Genomic DNA, 18,715 nt, shown 5'->3' on the forward strand with positions numbered 1-18,715 from the left:
ATTCTGCCTAGTTTCTAGTTCTTTACTTCGTAGAACTTTCTTCTCTACTTAAGAGAAGGTTCTTCTTTACTTCGTAAAATGTTCTGCTGTATAAACTGTGGTTCTTCTCTACTTAAGGGAACGTTCTGCTGTATAACCTGTGGTTCTTCTCTACTTAAGGGAACAATCTGCTGTATAACCTGTGGTTCTTCTCTACTTATGGGAACGTTCTGTTGTATAACCTGCGGTTCTTCTCTACTTAAGAACCTGTGGTTCTTCTCTACTTAAGGGAACGTTCTGCTGTATAGCCTGTGGTTCTTCTCTACTTAAGGGAACGTTCTCCTGTATAGCCTGTGGTTCTTCTCTACTTAAGGGAACGTTCTCCTGTATAACCTGCGGTTCTTCTCTACTTATGGGAACATTCTCCTGTATAGCCTGTGGTTCTTCTCTACTTAAGGGAACGTTCTGCTGTATAACCTGCGGTTCTTCTCTACTTAAGGGAACGTTCTGCTGTATAGCCTGTGGTTCTTCTCTACTTAAGGAAACATTCTCCTGTATAGCCTGTGGTTCTTCTCTACTTAAGGGAACATTCTCCTGTATAGCCTGTGGTTCTTCTCTACTTAAGGGAACATTCTCCTGTATAGCCTGTGGTTCTTCTCTACTTAAGGGAACATTCTCCTGTATAGCCTGTGGTTCTTCTCTACTTAAGGGAACATTCTCCTGTATAGCCTGTGGTTCTTCTCTACTTAAGGGAACATTCTCCTGTATAGCCTGTGGTTCTTCTCTACTTAAGGGAACATTCTCCTGTATAGCCTGTGGTTCTTCTCTACTTAAGGGAACATTCTCCTGTATAGCCTGTGGTTCTTCTCTACTTAAGGGAACATTCTCCTGTATAGCCTGTGGTTCTTCTCTACTTAAGGGAACGTTCTGCTGTATAACATGTGGTTCTTCTCTACTTAAGGGAACGTTCTGCTGTATAACATGTGGTTCTTCTCTACTTAAGGGAACATTCTTCTGTATAACATGTGGTTCTTCTCTACTTAAGGGAACATTCTCCTGTATAGCCTGTGGTTCTTCTCTACTTAAGGGAACATTCTCCTGTATAGCCTGTGGTTCTTCTCTACTTAAGGGAACGTTCTCCTGTATAGCCTGTGGTTCTTCTCTACTTAAGGGAACGTTCTGCTGTATAACATGTGGTTCTTCTCTACTTAAGGGAACGTTCTGCTGTATAACCTGTGGTTCTTCTCTACTTAAGGGAACATTCTTCTGTATAACCTGTGGTTCTTCTCTACTTAAGGGAACATTCTCCTGTATAGCCTGTGGTTATTCTCTACTTAAGGGAACGTTCTCCTGTATAGCCTGTGGTTCTTCTCTACTTAAGGGAACGTTCTGCTGTATAACCTGTGGTTCTTCTCTACTTAAGGGAACGTTCTGCTGTATAACCTGTGGTTCTTCTCTACTTAAGGGAACATTCTTCTGTATAACCTGTGGTTCTTCTCTACTTAAGGGAACATTCTCCTGTATAGCCTGTGGTTCTTCTCTACTTAAGGGAACGTTCTCCTGTATAGCCTGTGGTTCTTCTCTACTTAAGGGAACGTTCTGCTGTATAACCTGTGGTTCTTCTCTACTTAAGGGAACGTTCTGCTGTATAACCTGTGGTTGTGAGCTGCTCTTCCATCTGGTTTAATTGAGAACGTTCCTGCAGGAGTACCCTCATTATGCAGTTTGGATGGTGTTCCTTTGAGCAGCTGCCAGACGTTCCTTTGTTTACGCTCCGTTTACCAGCGAGGCCCTTCAGGCCTGAAAGGGTCCGAGGAGACAGAGGCCTTTCCTCCCGGGATGGAAGAACGTCTCAGATCTTCACAATAGAAAAGTACTCTCTTAAAAAGGTCCCGCACTCCCGGCCGAGGAGAAAGGAGGCTAGTGAAGTACTCAAGGAGAGAGGACGAGGTCCTTCTCAAGAGGACAGAAAGACGTGGAGACTCTGCTTCATGGCTTTTTAATCTTTCATTGAAGCTTCGGAGGGTTGGGTCAGGTTAGGGTTGGGTTAGGGTTAGGGTTAGGGTCAGGTCAGGTTAGGGTCAGGTCAGGTTAGGGTCAGGTCAGGTCAGGTTAGGGTCAGGTCAGGTTAGGGTCAGGTCAGGTTAGGGTTAGGGTCAGGTCAGGTTGGGGTTAGGGTCAGGTCAGGTTAGGGTTAGGGTCAGGTCAGGTCAGGTCAGGTTAGGGTCAGGTCAGGTTAGGGTCAGGTCAGGTCAGGTTAGGGTCAGGTCAGGTTAGGGTCAGGTTAGGGTCAGGTCAGGTTAGGGTTAGGGTCAGGTCAGGTTGGGGTTAGGGTCAGGTCAGGTTAGGGTTAGGGTCAGGTCAGGTTAGGGTCAGGTCAGGTTAGGGTCAGGTTAGGGTCAGGTCAGGTTAGGGTCAGGTTAGGGTCAGGTCAGGTTAGGGTTGGGTCAGGTCAGGTTAGGGTTAGGGTCAGGTCAGGTTAGGGTCAGGTCAGGTTAGGGTTGGGTCAGGTCAGGTTAGGGTCAGGTCAGGTTAGGGTTAGGGTCAGGTCAGGTTAGGGTCAGGTCAGGTTAGGGTTAGGTCAGGTTAGGGTCAGGTCAGGTTAGGGTCAGGTCAGGTTAGGGTTAGGGTCAGGTCAGGTTAGGGTCAGGTCAGGTTAGGGTTGGGTCAGGTTAGGGTCAGGTCAGGTTAGGGTTGGGTCAGGTTAGGGTCAGGTGAGGTTAGGGTCAGGTCAGGTTAGGGTTAGGGTCATGTCAGGTTAGGGTCAGGTGAGGTTAGGGTCAGGTCAGGTTAGGGTTAGGGTCAGGTCAGGTTAGGGTCAGGTCAGGTTAGGGTTAGGGTCAGGTTAGGGTCAGGTCAGGTTAGGGTTAGGGTCAGGTCAGGTTAGGGTTAGGGTCAGGTCAGGTTAGGTTAGGGTTAGGGTCAGGTCAGGTTAGGGTCAGGTCAGGTTAGGGTTAGGGTCAGGTCAGGTTAGGGTCAGGTCAGGTTAGGGTCAGGTCAGGTTAGGGTCAGGTCAGGGCAGGTTAGGGTCAGGTCAGGTTAGGGTTAGGGTCAGGTCAGGTTAGGGTTAGGGTCAGGTCAGGTTAGGGTCAGGTTAGGGTTAGGGTTAGGGTCAGGTCAGGTTAGGGTCAGGTCAGGTTAGGGTCAGGTCAGGGTTAGGGTTAGGGTCAGGTCAGGTTAGGGTCAGGTCAGGTTAGGGTCAGGTTAGGGTTAGGGTCAGGTCAGGTTAGGGTTAGGGTCAGGTCAGGTTAGGGTCAGGTTAGGGTTAGGGTTAGGGTCAGGTCAGGTTAGGGTTGGGTCAGGTTAGGGTCAGGTGAGGTTAGGGTCAGGTCAGGTTAGGGTCAGGTCAGGTTAGGGTCAGGTCAGGTTAGGGTTAGGGTCAGGTCAGGTTAGGGTCACGGTCGGGTCAGGGTTAGGGTCAGGTTAGGGTCAGGTCAGGTTAGGGTCAGGTCAGGTTAGGGTTCGGTCAGGGTCAGGTCGGGTTGGGTCCTCCTCCTCCTCTTTCTCCTCCTCCTCTTTCTCCTCCTCCCCCTCCTCCTCTTCCTCCTCTTCCTCTTCTTCCTCTTACTCCTCCTCTTCTTCCTCCTCTTTCCCCCCCCTCCTCCTCTTCTTCCTCTTCCTCCTCCTCTTCTTCCTCCTCTTTCCCCCCCTCCTCCTCCTCTTCCTCCTCCTCCTCTTCTTCCTCCTCCTCTTCCTCCTCCTCCTCCTCTTCCTCCTCCTCCTCCTCCTCTTCTTCCTCCTCCTCTTCCTCCTCTTCTTCCTCCTCCTCCTAAAGGAGTTCTCTGATCAGGGATCAATACAACTGATCAGTGTGAAGACTTCCTGTTCTCACTTTAAATGTCTCCAGCTTTAAATGATCAGTGGGATGCATTCCTTCACAATAAAAGCCTCTAATAACCTCTGGAGGAACCGGTGACCTCCTAAAGTACTTCATCCACCGAGTATAAAGTAAAGATACACATTCAAAGTATTGATCAGGAAACTAACTCAAATGATTGCTTCATTATTAAAATGTGTTCATTCACTCATTATTAGTCATAAATCTGTACAAACAAAGTCAACAAAGATCAAACTTGTGAATGTTTGTTTGAATATATTTGTGAATCAAGAAAAGAGAAGAAACTGTTGATTAATAAACAAAGTCTCGTATTTTTATAAATACATAATGAAGCTGGAACTTACATCATGTTGACCTCATGTTACGGGTTAAAGGTGGGGAGGAGGAGGAGGAGGAGGAGGAGGAGGAGAGGAGGAGAGGAGGAGGAGGAGGAGGAAGAGGAGGAAGAGGAGGAGGAGGAGGAGGAGGAAGAGGAGGAGGAGGATGAAGAGGAGGAGGAGGAGGATGAAGAGGAGGAGGAGGAGGAGAGGAGGAGGAGGATGAAGAGGAGGAGGATGAGGAGAGGAGGAGGAGGAGAGGAGGAGGAGGAGAAGAGGAGGAGGAGGAGGATGAAGAGGCCCAGGGGGGCAGCAGATGGACTCACTAACAATGGAGGGGGCAGATGCAGCCACAAAGAGACTCAGTGCTGGTTTGTCCTGCGGCTGCAGTTCACCTGAACGCCACCGGGGGCTCAAAGTCTCCTCAAAACAACAACAAATACATAAAACAACAATAAACTAAATTAAATTGTTAAAATATTCTGTAAAGTCATGTGATTATGGTTTATTATGGTCATTTATTTTATTCTATATATTAAACTCTACTGTTTTGTTAGTTTTAATTGTTTTTCTTTTGTTTCCTCCCACTAGAAAATATAATAATTAGTAAATCATCTTGATTGACTTGATGAGTCGTACTTTATTGTTCAAAGAGTTTAACGATGAAGAGGAAAGAGAAGACTTTGCTACATTAAAATAACTATAAAAAGTAATTATGTTTAGGAAAAGGTGGCTGTGATGTTTTATTTAAAGTATTTTGTTTGTAGTAAATAAACACTTTAGTTGACATTTACTAGACAAAGTGCTAAGTGATGACAAGTCATCAAGTCACTTTTGTCTCATATTAAGTGATTAAAAGAATTAGTACTTTTCTGAAAATATTAAAAATGTTTAAAAAAAGTTTGGTTTCCAAAAAGAATCTTTTTTCTCTCAAATGACTAAAAGCTGAAACAGGTTGAACAAGAACCTTTAAATGACTGAGACGTTCTGCTTGAGGACTTCCTGCAGGGGGGGGTGGGGGGGGTCTGAGGGACAAAGGGGGTCTGTGTCCCGCCCCTCCTCCTCTTTCAGGGAGGAAACATCCCAACACACTCCTCGTGGGGGAGGGGCCTCCACATGATGCAACATGATGCTGTTTGTTTACTCTCAAAAGGTGAGAGCAGCTTCTGGTGTCCTGGATCCAAGACCGCCATCTTCTCCAGAACCTCCTCTCTGGTTCTACTGCAGCGCTAAGCTTATGAATAAAACAAGCGCATCTTCACAAAGAGTCAAAACCACCCCAAGAGACACACAGCTACAAAGAGACACCAAATGACTACAAAGATACCAAACACCACATCAGAGACACACAGCTACAAAGAGACACCAAATGACTACAAAGATACCAAACACCACATCAGAGACACACAGCTACAAAGAGACACCAAATGACTACAAAGATACAAAACACCACATCAGAGACACACAGCTACAAAGAGACACCAAATGACTACAAAGATACAACACACTACCTCAGAGACACACAGCTACAAAGAGACACCAAATGACTACAAAGATACAACACACTACCTCAGAGACACACAGCTACAAAGAGACACCAAATGACTATAAAGATACAAAACACTACCTCAGAGACGCACAGCAACAAAGAGACACCAAATGACTACAAAGATACAACACACTACCTCAGAGACACACAGCTACAAAGAGACACCAAATGACTACAAAGATACAAAACACCACATCAGAGACACACAGCTACAAAGAGACACCAAATGACTACAAAGATACAAAACACCACATCAGAGACACACAGCTACAAAGAGACACCAAATGACTACAAAGATACAACACACTACCTCAGAGACACACAGCTACAAAGAGACACCAAATGACTACAAAGATACAACACACTACCTCAGAGACACACAGCTACAAAGAGACACCAAATGACTATAAAGATACAAAACACTACCTCAGAGACGCACAGCAACAAAGAGACACCAAATGACTATAAAGATACAAAACACTACCTCAGAGACGCACAGCTACAAAGAGACACCAAATGACTACAAAGATACAACACACTACCTCAGAGACACACAGCAACAAAGAGACACCAAATGACTACAAAGATACCAAACACCACATCAGAGACACACAGCTACAAAGAGACACCAAATGACTACAAAGATACAAAACACTACCTCGGAGACACACAGCTACAAAGAGACACCAAATGACTACAAAGATACCAAACACTACCTCAGAGACACACAGCTACAAAGAGACACCAAATGACTACAAAGATACCAAACACCACATCAGAGACACACAGCTACAAAGAGACACCAAATGACTACAAAGATACAAAACACCACATCAGAGACACACAGCTACAAAGAGACACCAAATGACTACAAAGATACAACACACTACCTCAGAGACACACAGCTACAAAGAGACACCAAATGACTACAAAGATACAACACACTACCTCAGAGACACACAGCAACAAAGAGACACCAAATGACTATAAAGATACAACACACTACCTCAGAGACACACAGCAACAAAGAGACACCAAATGACTACAAAGATACAAAACACCACATCAGAGACACACAGCTACAAAGAGACACCAAATGACTACAAAGATACAACACACTACCTCAGAGACACACAGCTACAAAGAGACACCAAATGACTACAAAGATACAACACACTACCTCAGAGACACACAGCTACAAAGAGACACCAAATGACTACAAAGATACAACACACTACCTCAGAGACACACAGCAACAAAGAGACACCAAATGACTACAAAGATACAACACACTACCTCAGAGACACACAGCTACAAAGAGACACCAGAGAGTGTTCTCCATGCTGTGGAGGAGGTTCTTCAGAGAGATACAAACTGACTCCAATGAGCAGCCATCCAGTTGTTTTGAGTCTCTTTGTAGTCATTTAATGTATTGTTGAACTAGTTTTTATACTTTTTTAAATCAGTTCTGTATGGCAGCTCATTGGAAGAGGTTCTGTATGGCGGCTCATTGGAAGAGGTTCTGTATGGCGGCTCATTGGAAGAGGTTCTGTATGGCTGCTCATTGGAAGAGGTTCTGTATGGCTGCTCATTGGAAGAGGTTCTGTATGGCGGCTCATTGGAAGAGGTTCTGTATGGCGGCTCATTGGAAGAGGTTCTGTATGGCGGCTCATTGGAAGAGGTTCTGTATGGCTGCTCATTGGAAGAGGTTCTGTATGGCTGCTCATTGGAGGAGGTTCTGTATGGCGGCTCATTGGAAGAGGTTCTGTATGGCTGCTCATAAGAGGAGGTTCTGTATGGCTGCTCATTGGAGGAGGTTCTGTATGGCTGCTTATTAAAGGAGGTTCTGTATGGCTGCTTATTAGAGGAGGTTCTGTATGGCTGCTCATTGGAGGAGGTTCTGTATGGCTGCTCATTGGAGGAGGTTCTGTATGGCTGCTCATTAGAGTAGGTTCTGTATGGCTGCTCATTAGAGGAGGTTCTGTATGGCTGCTCATTGGAGGAGGTTCTGTATGGCGGCTCATTAGAGGAGGTTCTGTATGGCTGCTCATTGGAGGAGGTTCTGTATGGCTGCTCATTGGAGGAGGTTCTGTATGGCGGCTCATTAGAGGAGGTTCTGTATGGCTGCTCATTGGAGGAGGTTCTGTATGGCGGCTCATTGGAGGAGGTTCTGTATGGCGGCTCATTAGAGGGGGTTCTGTATGGCGGCTCATTAGAGGAGGTTCTGTATGGCTGCTCATTGGAGGAGGTTCTGTATGGCTGCTCATTGGAGGAGGTTCTGTATGGCTGCTCATTGGAGGAGGTTCTGTATGGCGGCTCATTAGAAGAGGTTCTGTATGGCGGCTCGTTAGAGGAGGTTCTGTATGGCTGCTCATTGGAGGAGGTTCTGTATGGCTGCTCATTAGAGGAGGTTTTGTATGGCTGCTTATTAGAGGAGGTTCTGTATGGCTGCTTATTAGAGGAGGTTCTGTATGGCTGCTTATTAGAGGAGGTTCTGTATGGCTGCTTATTAGAGGAGGTTCTGTATGGCTGCTCATTAGAGGAGGTTTTGTATGGCTGCTTATTAGAGGAGGTTCTGTATGGCTGCTTATTAGAGGAGGTTCTGTATGGCTGCTTATTAGAGGAGGTTCTGTATGGCGGCTTATTGGAGGAGGTTCTGTATGGCTGCTCATTGGAGGAGGTTCTGTATGGCGGCTCATTAGAGGAGGTTCTGTATGGCTGCTCATTGGAGGAGGTTCTCCATGTTGCTGAGGAGGTTCTTCATGCTGTGGAGGAGGTTCTCCATGCTGCTGAGAAGGTTCTTCATGCTGTGGAGGAGGTTCTTCATGCTGTGGAGGAGGTTCGCCTCCTCAGCAGCAGCAGATCAATACTTTCAGGTGACTTCATGATCGGTTCCCTCTCAGACTCAATAACCCGCTCCATCCAGACACCACAGCTCCTTATTGATCATCTGCCATCGCTTCAAATTAGATCAACGGGTCCATACGAGGACTCCATATTTAATTTGCTCACAGCAGGTGGTGGACCTCCAGGTCCTTCAGGTGAAGACGTCACATGACTGATCAGCTGAGTTCTTCCTGGATCTCTATTCATATCACGTGAAACGTGAACAAGCTGACGATAACAACCAGTACAGCTCTGGTAGAGGTCAGATGATCAAGGACGCTTGTTTCTTCTTCTTCTCTGGAGGAGCAGCATTTACATTCTGTTACTGTCTCTTTAAATACAGAGGAACCACTACTGTCCATGGAGGAGCAGCATTTACATTATGTTACTGTCTCTTTAAATACAGAGGAACCACTACTGTCCATGGAGGAGCAGCATTTACATTCTGTTACTGTCTCTTTAAATACAGAGGAACCACTACTGTCCATGGAGGAGCAGCATTTACATTATGTTACTGTCTCTTTAAATACAGAGGAACCACTACTGTCCATGGAGGAGCAGCATTTACATTATGTTACTGTCTCTTTAAATACAGAGGAACCACTACTGTCCATGGAGGAGCAGCATTTACATTCTGTTACTGTCTCTTTAAATATATATGTGGACTGTGGAGATGAAGGTCGACTCAAACACAACAGAGGAGGAAGAGGAGGAGGAAGAGGAGGAGGAGGAGGAGGAGGAGGAGGAGGAGGAGGAGGAGAAGAAGAAGGAGGAAGAGGAGGAGGAGGAGGAGGACGAGAAGAAGAAGAAGGAGGAAGAGGAGGAGGATATTTTGAGAATGTATTTTCCAAGTGTTTCGGGAAGATGATCAGAGATGGAAAGTACATCAATTAAGTACTTTAGTACTTTATAGTTTAATATAAGGTACTTTACTTATTATTAGTATTAATATTTCATGTAACCTGATGCTGAGAACACTACTGTACTTCTACTCCATCAAGCTGAGAATACTACCGTACTTTTACCACATCAAGCTAAGAATACTACTGTACTCAGCTTGATGCTGAGAATACTACCGTACTTGTACTCCATGAAGCTGAGAATACTACTGTACTTTTACCACATCAAGCTAAGAATACTACTGTACTTTTACTCCTTGAAGCTGAGAATACTACTGTACTTTTACCACATCAAGCTAAGAATACTACTGTACTTTTACTCCTTGAAGCTGAGAATACTACTGTACTCAGCTTGATGCTGAGAATACTACCGTACTTCTACTCCATCAAGCTAAGAATACTACTGTACTTGTACTCCATGAAGCTGAGAATACTACTGTACTTCTACTCCATCAAGCTAAGAATACTACTGTACTTTTACTCCATGAAGCTGAGAATACTACTGTACTTCTACTCCATCAAGCTGAGAATACTACTGTACTCAGCTTGATGCTGAGAATACTACCGTACTTGTACTCCATCAAGCTGAGAATACTACTGTACTTTTACCACATCAAGCTAAGAATACTACTGTACTTCTACTCCATCAAGCTGAGAATACTACTGTACTTCTACTCCATCAAGCTGAGAATACTACTGTACTTGTACTCCATGAAGCTGAGAACACTACTGTACTTCTACTCCATCAAGCTAAGAATACTACTGTACTTGTACTCCATGAAGCTAAGAATACTACTGTACTTGTACTCCATCAAGCTGAGAATACTACTGTACTTTCACTCCATGAAGCTGAGAATACTACTGTACTTATACTCCATGAAGCTAAGAATACTACTGTACTTGTACTCCATGAAGCTGAGAATACTACCGTACTTGTACTCCATGAAGCTGAGAATACTACTGTACTTTCACTCCATGAAGCTGAGAATACTACTGTACTTGTACTCCATGAAGCTGAGAATACTACCGTACTTGTACTCCATGAAGCTGAGAATACTACTGTACTTCTACTCCATCAAGCTGAGAATACTACTGTACTTCTACTCCATCAAGCTAAAAATACTACTGTACTTTCACTCCATCAAGCTGAGAATACTACTGTACTTTCACTCCATCAAGCTGAGAATACTACTGTACTTGTACTCCATGAAGCTGAGAATACTACTGTACTTTTACTCCTTGAAGCTGAGAATACTACTGTACTCAGCTTGATGCTGAGAATACTACTGTACTTGTACTCCATGAAGCTAAGAACACTACTGTACTTGTACTCCATGAAGCTGAGAATACTACTGTACTTGTACTCCATGAAGCTAAGAATACTACTGTACTTGTACTCCATGAAGCTGAGAATACTACTGTACTTCTACTCCATCAAGCTGAGAACACTACTGTACTTCTACTCCATCAAGCTGAGAATACTACTGTACTTTTACCACATCAAGCTAAGAATACTACTGTACTTTTACTCCTTGAAGCTGAGAATACTACGGTACTCAGCTTGATGCTGAGAATACTACTGTACTTGTACTCCATGAAGCTGAGAATACTACTGTACTTTTACTCCTTGAAGCTGAGAATACTACGGTACTCAGCTTGATGCTGAGAATACTACTGTACTTGTACTCCTTGCAGCTGAGAATACTACTGTACTTGTACTAATGAATACTGCTCACCTGTCCGTTCTGCAGCTCGTTGAGGCCTTTGCAGAGCGTCTGGTTCTGAAACAGAAGAAGAAACGTTCACATGAAGCTTCACGTTTCAGAGACAGTTGGTGAGTGAAGTGATGAAGCAGAGCAGGAAGCGGCTGAAACACACCTTTCACAATAAAAGCCTGGACCATCTAGTATTCAGATCCTTTTCTCAAAGTACTACTACCAGTCTACAAATACAACAACAAGTACTGTATCCAAGTACACAAGTATTTTCAGCAGTATCAAAAGTACTCTTCATGCTCCTTTTAGTGTAATATTATAAAATATATTATATGAATTCATCATAAATTAACTTATATAATAAATGATGTAAAGCAGTACAAGCGGAACATGTAAACGTTGTACTAGTACATACTTGAGTACATGTAAGCAGGTTTTGGGCTGCAGAGGGCTAAATAACGTAGTATTTATGTATTTATTGACGTTGATAAACTCAATGAAAACTGTTCTATGATCTGATGGAACCGCGTGGAACCGCCTGAGACCAGAGAGGGAGAACCAGAGCCGAGGTTCTTCACATCTTGTGTTCCCGCAGCAGAAAAACGCAGAGCGAGAACCCGCAGAGCGAGAACCCGCTTTACGACGTTCCACTATCAGCTGCTGCAGAGGATTTACTGCTTTCCAGAGGGAGAGAACCGGAGACCTCTAACACAGAACCAACGGAGCAGAGAGGAGGATGAGGAGGATGAAGAGGATGAGGAGGAGGAGGAGGAGGATGAAGAAGATGAGGAGGACGAAGAGGATGAAGAGGAGGATAAAAAGGAGGAGGAGGATGAAGAAGATGAAGAGGACGAGGAGGATGAAGAGTAAGGAGGAGGAGGAGGAGGATGAAGAGGAGAAGGATGAAGAGGATGAGGAGGAGGAGGATGAAGCAATGTGTTATCAGGAGTTAAAAGAAACAAAGTGACAATAAAGGGGCTCACTAGAACCCACACAGCAGAACCCTTTTCAGAGGGTTCTACCGAGAACCCAATGTAAAGAGTTATACATACAACCATCTGTGAAAGGTTCCACGCAGGTGCTTACAAGAACCCTTTAACATGACGAGCTTAGAGGAGCAAAGAGGTTTCAGTTGAGAACACACACACACACACACACGCGTGGCTTTTGCTTGTTGGCATTAGCGCTGTTTGGCTAATGCCGCCGGGCCTCATGGGAAACGGGCCGTCTGGGAGGAAGAAGTGTGTTTGGTGGTCGGAGGAGCGGCAGAAGGAGGAGTCACGTTTCAAGGTCAAAGGAAACACCATAAGTGAAGTTCATCCCCTCGAGACGTTGAACGCACTCAGCTTCTTTAAAAGCGTCCATTTCTAGTTTCTATTCAAAATAGAAACAGATTGGTTTCAGAGAGGAAAAGTAGAAGAAGTCCAGTTAGTGTTTCCTTCACAGCTGATGTATAAAGGGAGATGGGGTTCCTCAGGGCTCCATCCTCGGGCCTCTTTTACATTCACAGTCCATTGTCTCTGAAACAGAATAAACTGAAATAAACTGAAACGATGAGAATATAAAATATCAGATTATAAGTAAATCTGTCTGCGAGCATTTTAACAGGAACCTGTGTGTTTATTTCCAGTCCGTCTGGTTTAAGAGATGCTATCAGGCTGCATCATGGGAAATGTAGGCCCTCCCTGTCTCTCCCAGCTTTACGGGAGATAAATACGAGATCAAACGCTCCTCGTGGAAGGTTAAACCGGCAAGCTTTGCCGCTTCGTCCTGACTTCTTCTTCTTCTCCTTCTTCTCCTTCTCCTCCTTCTTCTCCTTCTCCTCCTTCTTCTTCTTCTCCTTCTCCTCCTTCTCCTCCTCCTTCTTCTTCTTCTTCTTCTTCTTCTTGGTGTGTTTCATAGGATGTGATGAGGAATGAATACATAAATCACTAGAAATGAGTCACACTGATGCTTTCAAATCATTTTGTGGCCTTGAAGAGGTCAAAATATGAAAGAAACATCCAATAAATTATTATTCATTTATTATTTAGTTTCCTTATTAACCATCTCAGGGGTGCAACAAACCAGTGTCCACAAACTAGTATTACCATTAAGGCACTGGTCTTATTAGTGATCATGTGACCTAAAGCAGCTCCACCTCTCTAGTGATCATGTGACCTAAAGAGTTTCAGGTGTACCTTCTTACTGCAGCCTTATCTGTTGCCATGGTGCGCCGCTCTTTGTTAGCGACTGACTGGCGGCACAAGGACGACCCCCCCTAGCCCCCCCTAGAGCCCCCCCTAGAGCCCCCTGAACTGTTTGTGGTTTTAGCAGCACAATAGTTTGTCTTCCTGAAACACACACACACAACCTCTATGTGACCTTCAGAGGGAACCAGACGAAGGGGGGAAAGGAGAACCAGGACTGAGAGTGGCATACCCTTAAGAACCAACACTACCACTTTAGTCCACAGGGGGCGCCAGAACCTACACCTACACTACCACTTTAGTCCACAGGGGGCACCAGAACCAACATTACCACTTTAGTCCACAGGGGGCGTCAGAACCAACACTACCACTTTAGTCCACAGGGGGCACCAGAACCAACACTACCACTTTAGTCCACAGGGGGCACCAGAACCAACGCTACCACTTTAGTCCACAGGGGGCACCAGAACCAACACTACCACTTTAGTCCACAGGGGGCGTCAGAAGCAACACTACCACATTAGTCCACAGGGGGCACCAGAACCAACACTACCACTTTAGTCCACAGGGGGCACCAGAACCAACGCTACCACTTTAGTCCACAGGGGGCGCCATAACCAACACTACCACTTTAGTCCACAGGGGGCACCAGAACCAACACTACCACTTTAGTCCACAGGGGGCGCCAGAACCAACACTACCACTTTAGTCCACAGGGGGCACCAGAACCAACACTACCACATTAGTCCACAGGGGGCACCAGAACCAACACTACCACTTTAGTCCACAGGGGGCACCAGAACCAACACTACCACTTTAGTCCACAGGGGGCGTCAGAAGCAACACTACCACTTTAGTCCACAGGGGGCACCAGAACCAACACTACCACTTTAGTCCACAGGGGGCACCAGAACCAACACTACCACTTTAGTCCACAGGGGGCGTCAGAAGCAACACTACCACTTTAGTCCACAGGGGGCGCCATAACCAACACTACCACTTTAGTCCACAGGGGGCACCAGAACCAACACTACCACTTTAGTCCACAGGGGGCACCAGAACCAACACTACCACTTTAGTCCACAGGGGGCGTCAGAAGCAACACTACCACTTTAGTCCATAGGGGGCACCAGAACCAACACTACCACTTTAGTCCACAGGGGGCACCAGAACCAACACTACCACTTTAGTCCACAGGGGGCACCAGAACCAACACTACCACTTTAGTCCACAGGGGGCACCAGAACCAACACTACCACTTTAGTCCACAGGAGGCACCAGAACCAACACTACCACTTTAGTCCACAGGGGGCGCCATAACCAACACTACCACTTTAGTCCACAGGGGGCACCAGAACCAACACTACCACATTAGTCCACAGGGGGAGGCAGAACCAACACTACCACTTTAGTCCACAGGGGGCACCAGAACCAACACTACCACTTTAGTCCACAGGGGGCACCAGAACCAACACTACCACTTTAGTCCACAGGGGGCACCAGAACCAACACTACTACTTTAATCCACAGGGGGCACCAGAACCAACACTACCACTTTAGTCCACAGGGGGCACCAGAACCAACACTACCACTTTAGTCCACAGGGGGCACCAGAACCAACACTACCACATTAGTCCACAGGGGGAGGCAGAACCAACACAGAGTTAAAGTTTTTGGTAGCTTTAAAGAATAATAAATCTGCTGAGATCGTTGAAATTAAGCTCTATTCCCCGTCAGCTGGACCAGGACACTTCTGGACCAAGACCCTCCAGGACCCTGACGTGCGGAACTTTGATATACTTCCTGGAGACGAAGATCAACATGCTGATGAAGAACTTCAAACGAGCGATGGAAGCCACGTATTTTAAGATATTATCAATAATGCAGACTGATGGCTAAGATTAAACGTGTATTATTAGTTGTAAGAGACAAGATTTTAAATGTGCATTTTCTATCATGCATTAGTTATTATATGAAGTAACTTGTGAATGTGATAATCTGTTGTTTTGTTGTGTGATTCTTGTTGAGAAACAAATAACACGGACGTCCAGGTCTGAATGCTGCATTCAGGGACACATTTAGGATGAAGATATTAAATCCATATTTACAATACTTTTTCTTTTATTAGGACTCTTTGATGAGCTTCTTCTGTTCACATGAGGACGGGAAGGAAAACAGAACAAACAGATTATAAACAAATGGATCTGAAAACAAAAAAATATATTTTCTTCTAATATTAATGTTACAACGTGTTTTAAAGGCCGTGAATGACACATTCACACAGATGCTTTGTGTTGAACTGTGATTCTGAAGTCGACTGTTAGTTACCAAGCAACATCTGGTTCTTTGAGAAGATCAATGCATGAAACACCTTGAGGACCAACGCGTCTGTGGAGAGACCGACCTGACGGTCTACAGCAGGAAACCCTCCAGTGTGTGTGTGTGTGTGTGTGTCCTCAGTTTATTTACAGACTCCTTTAAAAGCACACAGGATATTAATAGAGCGGCAGAAAGACGCTGCACAGAGCGAGACGATGATCCGGAAGACAGACTGAAGACAGACTGAGGACAGACTGAAGACAGACTGAGGACAGACTGAAGACAGACTGAAGACAGACTGAAGACAGACTGAGGACAGACTGAAGACAGACTGAGGACAGACTGAAGACAGACTGAAGACAGACTGAGGACAGACTGAAGACAGACTAACGACAGACTGAAGACAGACTAAGGACAGACTGAAAACAGACTAACGACAGACTGAAGACAGGCTGAAGACAGACTGAGGACAGACTGAAGACAGACTAATGACAGAGGACAGACTGAAGACAGACTAACGACAGACTGAAGACAGACTGAGGACAGACTGAAGACAGACTGAAGACAGACTAACGACAGACTGAGGACAGACTGAAGACGGACTAACGACAGACTGAAGACAGACTGAGGACAGACTGAAGACAGACTAACGACAGACTGAAGACAGACTAAGGACAGACTGAAAACAGACTAACGACAGACTGAAGACAGGCTGAAGACAGACTGAGGACAGACTGAAGACAGACTAATGACAGAGGACAGACTGAAGACAGACTAACGACAGACTGAAGACAGACTGAGGACAGACTGAAGACAGACTGAAGACAGACTAACGACAGACTGAGGACAGACTGAAGACAGACTAACGACAGACTGAAGACAGACTGAGGACAGACTGAAGACAGACTAACGACAGACTGAAGACAGACTAAGGACAGACTGAAAACAGACTAACGACAGACTGAAGACAGACTGAAGACAGACTGAAGACAGACTGAAGACAGACTGAGGACAGACTGAAGACAGACTAACGACAGACTGAAGACAGACTGAGGACAGACTGAAGACAGACTAACGACAGACTGAGGACAGACTGAAGACAGACTGAAGACAGACTGAAGACAGACTAACGACAGACTGAAGACAGACTAAGGACAGACTGAAAACAGACTAACGACAGACTGAAGACAGGCTGAAGACAGACTGAGGACAGACTGAAGACAGACTAATGACAGAGGACAGACTGAAGACAGACTAACGACAGACTGAAGACAGACTGAGGACAGACTGAAGACAGACTGAAGACAGACTAACGACAGACTGAAGACAGACTGAGGACAGACTGAAGACAGACTAACGACAGACTGAAGACAGACTAAGGACAGACTGAAAACAGACTAACGACAGACTGAAGACAGGCTGAAGACAGACTGAGGACAGACTGAAGACAGACTAATGACAGAGGACAGACTGAAGACAGACTAACGACAGACTGAAGACAAACTGAGGACAGACTGAAGACAGACTGAGGACAGACTGAAGACAGACTGAAGACAGACTGAAGACTAACTGACGACAGACAGAGGACAGACTGAAGATAGACTGAAGACAGACTGAAGACAGACTGAGGACAGACTGAAGACAGACAACCGCTAATACATCCGCTAAAACCACCGCTAATACAACCGCTAATAGTACATCCGTACATCGGAGAGACCGACCTGACGGTCTACAGCAGGAAACCCTCCAGTGTGTGTGTGTGTGTGTCCTCAGTTTATTTACAGACTCCTTTAAAAGCACATAGGATATTAATAGAGCGGCAGAAAGACGCTGCACAGAGCGAGACGATGATCCGGAGGACAGACTGAAGACAGACTGAGGACAGACTGAAGACAGACTGAAGACAGACTGAGGACAGACTGAAGACAGACTGAAGACAGACTGAAGACAGACTAACGACAGACTGAAGACAGACTGAGGACAGACTGAAGACAGACTAACGACAGACTGAGGACAGACTGAAGACAGACTAACGACAGACTGAAGACAGACTGAGGACAGACTGAGGACAGACTGAAGACAGACTGAAGACAGACTGAAGACAGACTGAAGACTAACTGACGACAGACTGAGGACAGACTGAAGATAGACTGAAGACAGACTGAAGACAGACTGAGGACAGACTGAAGACAGACTGAGGACAGACTGAAGACAGACTGAAGACAGACAACCGCTAATACATCCGCTAAAACCACCGCTAATACAACCGCTAATAGTACATCCGCTGTATTCTGTACATTTTCGCCATTGTGTGTTTGGGCTCCTCTTGTGAAAGATGCATAAGAAATAAAAGAAAATCAAACAAACATGGCCATGTTAATTGAGCAAGCCGTACAAAGGGAAGGGGAGGGGTTAACATGAAGTATGTTTCTCTGGTTCACCTGATGGAAAGAGAAACGGATACAAACCACCTGATCAAGTTCAAACGGGTCTTTGAAGTCCTACTTCCCTCTGAGTTAAATAATCGGACCGACAGCGGTCCAATTAGAGGAGAGCATTGGACAGCGGGCCAATCAGAGGAGGGCATTGGACAGCGGGCCAATCAGAGGAGGGCATTGGACAGCGGTCTAATCAGAGGAGGGCATTGGACAGCGGTCTAATCAGAGGCCAGTGTTGGACAGCGGTCCAATCAGAGGCCGGCATTGGACAGCGGGCCAATCAGAGGAGGGCATTGGACAGCGGTCTAATCAGAGGCCAGTGTTGGACAGCGGTCCAATCAGAGGCCGGCAATGGACAGAGGCCGGCGTTGGACAGCCGTCCAATCAGAGGCTGGCGTTGGACAGCGGTCCAATCAGAGGCCGGCAATGGACAGAGGCCGGCGTTGGACAGCCGTCCAATCAGAGGCCGGCGTTGGACAGCGGTCTAATCAGAGGAGGGCATTGGACAGCGGTCTAATCAGAGGAGGGCATTGGACAGCGGGCCAATCAGAGGAGGGCATTGGACAGCGGTCTAATCAGAGGAGGG

The 18,715-nt window shown here is 45.7% G+C and overlaps 1 protein-coding gene across 15 annotated transcripts in view; it reads right to left on the reverse strand.

Annotated features, from left to right (window-relative positions):
* Positions 1-18,715, reverse strand: part of phf21b (PHD finger protein 21B) — a 50,683-nt gene that overhangs the window by 21,983 nt on the left and 9,985 nt on the right. For all 15 annotated transcript variants that reach the window (XM_034526659.1, XM_034526653.1, XM_034526658.1 and 12 more), the window contains exon 3: positions 11,205-11,249. In XM_034526659.1, the coding sequence (XP_034382550.1) occupies positions 11,205-11,249 (45 nt within the window). The remainder of the gene's footprint in view (positions 1-11,204; positions 11,250-18,715) is intronic.

Source organism: Cyclopterus lumpus, chromosome 23 (assembly GCF_009769545.1).
Source record: "Cyclopterus lumpus isolate fCycLum1 chromosome 23, fCycLum1.pri, whole genome shotgun sequence".
Taxonomy (NCBI): domain Eukaryota; kingdom Metazoa; phylum Chordata; class Actinopteri; order Perciformes; family Cyclopteridae; genus Cyclopterus; species Cyclopterus lumpus.